Source organism: Vombatus ursinus, unplaced genomic scaffold, assembly GCF_900497805.2.
Source record: "Vombatus ursinus unplaced genomic scaffold, bare-nosed wombat genome assembly UNPS02014816.1, whole genome shotgun sequence".
Classification (NCBI taxonomy): Eukaryota; Metazoa; Chordata; class Mammalia; order Diprotodontia; family Vombatidae; genus Vombatus; species Vombatus ursinus.
The window spans coordinates 6,593,893-6,597,078 of NW_020954594.1; the positions used below are offsets into that span (position 1 = coordinate 6,593,893).

At 43.6% G+C, this 3,186-nt stretch overlaps 1 protein-coding gene across 1 annotated transcript in view; it reads right to left on the bottom strand.

Annotated features, from left to right (window-relative positions):
- Positions 1–2,922, bottom strand: part of FOXR1 (forkhead box R1) — a 12,914-nt gene extending 9,992 nt beyond the window's left edge. The window contains exon 1 of the mRNA XM_027835518.1: positions 2,799–2,922. Within this exon, the coding sequence (XP_027691319.1) occupies positions 2,799–2,922 (124 nt within the window). The remainder of the gene's footprint in view (positions 1–2,798) is intronic.
- Between the last annotated feature and the right edge of the window lie 264 nt (positions 2,923–3,186).

Here is a 3,186-nt window from a genome sequence, read left to right on the forward strand (position 1 = left end):
GGGGGGAGGGACAGTGAGAGTTGAGGGTGACAGGTTGAGACCCTGAGTGGTTTTTGGTATCTGACTCTAGTTTAGGTACCTGGCTATCAGTCTCTTAGGACATTCTGACCCCAAGGTCCTGAGCCCTTTTCTTTTAAAGTTGACTGGGGCACTGACCCACTCGGAGAGAAGAAGGGCTTGCTGGTTGTTTGGCTTTTTCTGTTTCTGATAGGGCAAGAGCTAGAGAGGGAAGAAACTGAAGCCAGGGAAAGTAGGTAAAGGGGCAGAATGAAGGGGCAAGTGAGAAAGGGAATAGGGGCACCAAGGCCTCTACCCCTACCTTCTTTCATTGTGTCCTTGCTCACTTTTTTTTTTGGAGGCAACGGGGTTAAGTGACTTGCTCAGGGTCACATTCTAGGGCTGGTGCTCTATTCACTGCTCTACCTAGCTGCCTGACGTCGCCCACCCTCACCTTTTAAAGATCATCTCAAATGCCATCTCCTCCTAGATGTCACACACACACAACGCTTTGACCCTTCTCTAATAAATGTCATGTAATACTGTATTATTCAAGTGATCTGTGTTTGTGTCTTATTGTATCCTCCCCTACCCCCCCCTACTCCTTCATGCTCACCCATGTCTGCTCCATCCCTACTGAATCCCTACCCACTTTCACCCTGCCCTTCCATTGTGGCCTCTGGAACCCCATTTCTATTGTTAATATTGCTGTTGCTATCATTCAGTCATGTCTGACTCTACTTGACCCTGTGGACCATAACATGTCAATAGTGTTCATAGGGTTTTCTTGGCAAGGATACTGAAGTGATTTGCCATTTCCTTCTCCAGTGGATTAAGGCAAGCAGGTAAAGTGACTTGCCCAGGGTCACACAGCGAGTAAGTGTCTGAGTCTGGATTTGAACTCAAGCCTTCCAGATTCCAGGCCCAGAGCTTTATCCACTGAGCCACCTAGTTGCCTCCTTTGTTAATATTAACCATTGTTAATAGTTAGCTTTCCTTCATCTTAGATTTATACTTGAAATCACTTTGTATATATTAGATATTTAATTTTCTATGTATATATTATTTCCCAGCAACCACAGAGTATGGCTCTTTGAGGGAAGAGGCAGTTTCATTTTTGCCTTTGTATCCCAAGTGCCTAGCACATAGTAGGTGAATTGAGTTGCCTGCCTAGTGATTAATGCAGTGCTTTATACACCAGTGCTTGCTGTTTGTCTATGCAATATGGGTGGGTGTTTGCTTTCTTTAGAGAGAGCAGCCTTCTCTTGGTCATCTGAATGCTTTCCCAAAGGGTCAAGACTAGGTTACTTGTCCTGGACAAAGGTGGTTTGGCCCACAATGAAAAACTGAGTAAATGCTGGCTGATTTTAGGTTTTCTTTTCTCCAAGTCTGACCCAGGTTATATATCCTTCAGCAAGGCTGCCTCTCTGCCTAAACACCCTTAAATCAATCCCAAATTGGGAAACATGGAATAAATTAGTCAACAAGTCTGTATTGAGCACCTGCTGTATGCTAAGCATTAACTTGGGTGTTTGAACTTTTTTTTTAATTAAAAAGAGCTATTTTAATAATTGGTTTCCTGTGGAACCCTATGTATTTTTATTTTATGCATTTAAAAACATTTTGAAAAGGGGTCTGCAGGCTTCATCAGACTGCCCAAGGGATCCATAGCATAAAAAGGGCTAAAAACCCTTGATCTAGAGGGCTTTTTAAAGGTCTCTTTCCTTCAACTGTTTACAATCAAGAGAGACAAGGTATCAAACACACCTGAGAACCAAACAAGACAGGCAGATATTCCAGTACTCAGTGGTAAAGTATAGAATCTAAGTGCTGTGGGAGATCAGGAATGGGGGCTAATAACTTGGACATGTAACAATCAATCCAGAAGCATTTATTAAGTACCAGGCACTGTGCTAGGTGCAGGGGGTAACGGAAAGAGCCTTGAGAAGATCTGGGTTTGAATCTTGTCTCCAATACTTATTGGCTGTGGAATCCTGGACAAGTTACTTTAATTTTCTTATCCATAAAATGCGAATGATAATACTTATAATACCCACCTGCCTGGATTTTTGCGAGGCTCAAATGAGATAATATATGCAAACATTAATCTAAAGCATTTTGTAAAAGTCAACTCTTATGATTATTGCTACTTTTTGGGCTAGAAGGGATTTGAGCATCTGTTGGGCAGGGGTGGGGGTGGGGAGAGGTTTGACTCAAAGACCTCTAAGTTCCTTTCCAACTGATTGTCTATGTTTCTGGGGTCATGACGGGTATTGAATCCTGTAAGGGGGTCATGTCTGCCCTCAGTAAGAACCGGAAGGCAGAACATTGAGCTGAAAAGGACTTTACATGTAGCTAATCCAACCTACTCATTTTACAGAAGAGTAAACTGGCCCAGATCTGTTAAGGCTCAACATGGATCCTTGTAGGTGGAGGGAATACCAACCTCGAATTATATATTAGGCAATGAGGAGAATACAAGATGATACTGTCAGCCCCTGCTGTCACAGAGCTCATACCTGCCTGCCTCACTGTCTAGCACTGTTAAGTTACACTGTGCCTAGGAAGTTTGTCTAAGGTCACACAGCTAGTTAGTGGGGGAGCTAGGAAACAAAGTCAGATTTCCTGATACTCAGGACAGGATTTTTTTTTTTTTAAAGATGTGAAGGTTCAAAAAAGTAGGAAAGGGCTCTGGGTCAAGAGGAAGTTTTCCCTCATTTCACCTCTCCTTTCTTATGTAATCTCACTTTCCCTAGCCTTATCCCATCTTCCTTCACTCACTGGCTAGATTGCTCACTCACCTCTGGGTAGCTGGTCAGTGGTGGTCGCTAATTTCAGCTCCTCATTCATCTTCCAGTCCAGCAGACCTGGGATCTTTCCATGTAGGCTCTCCCAGAACTCACGATTCTGGAGATTTGGATTCATTTTGGGGGGAGTGAGGAGAGAAACATACTTCCAAGCACAGAGATCTAACCCCTTTGGCCTCTGCCCTTAGCTCTGCACAGGTGGAGGGCAAACTCCTCAGTATTTCAGAATGTGATTCAATCAAACAAGCCCTCCCTCTCTCTTAATCCCAGTTGGCCCATCCCAGGCTTCCATTTGTGTGATGTAGAAGCCCTAGGAACATAGAGAATCCTCAGGCTATCTGGAAGGGAGAATCAACAAGCTTTTATTAAGCTCCTACTATGT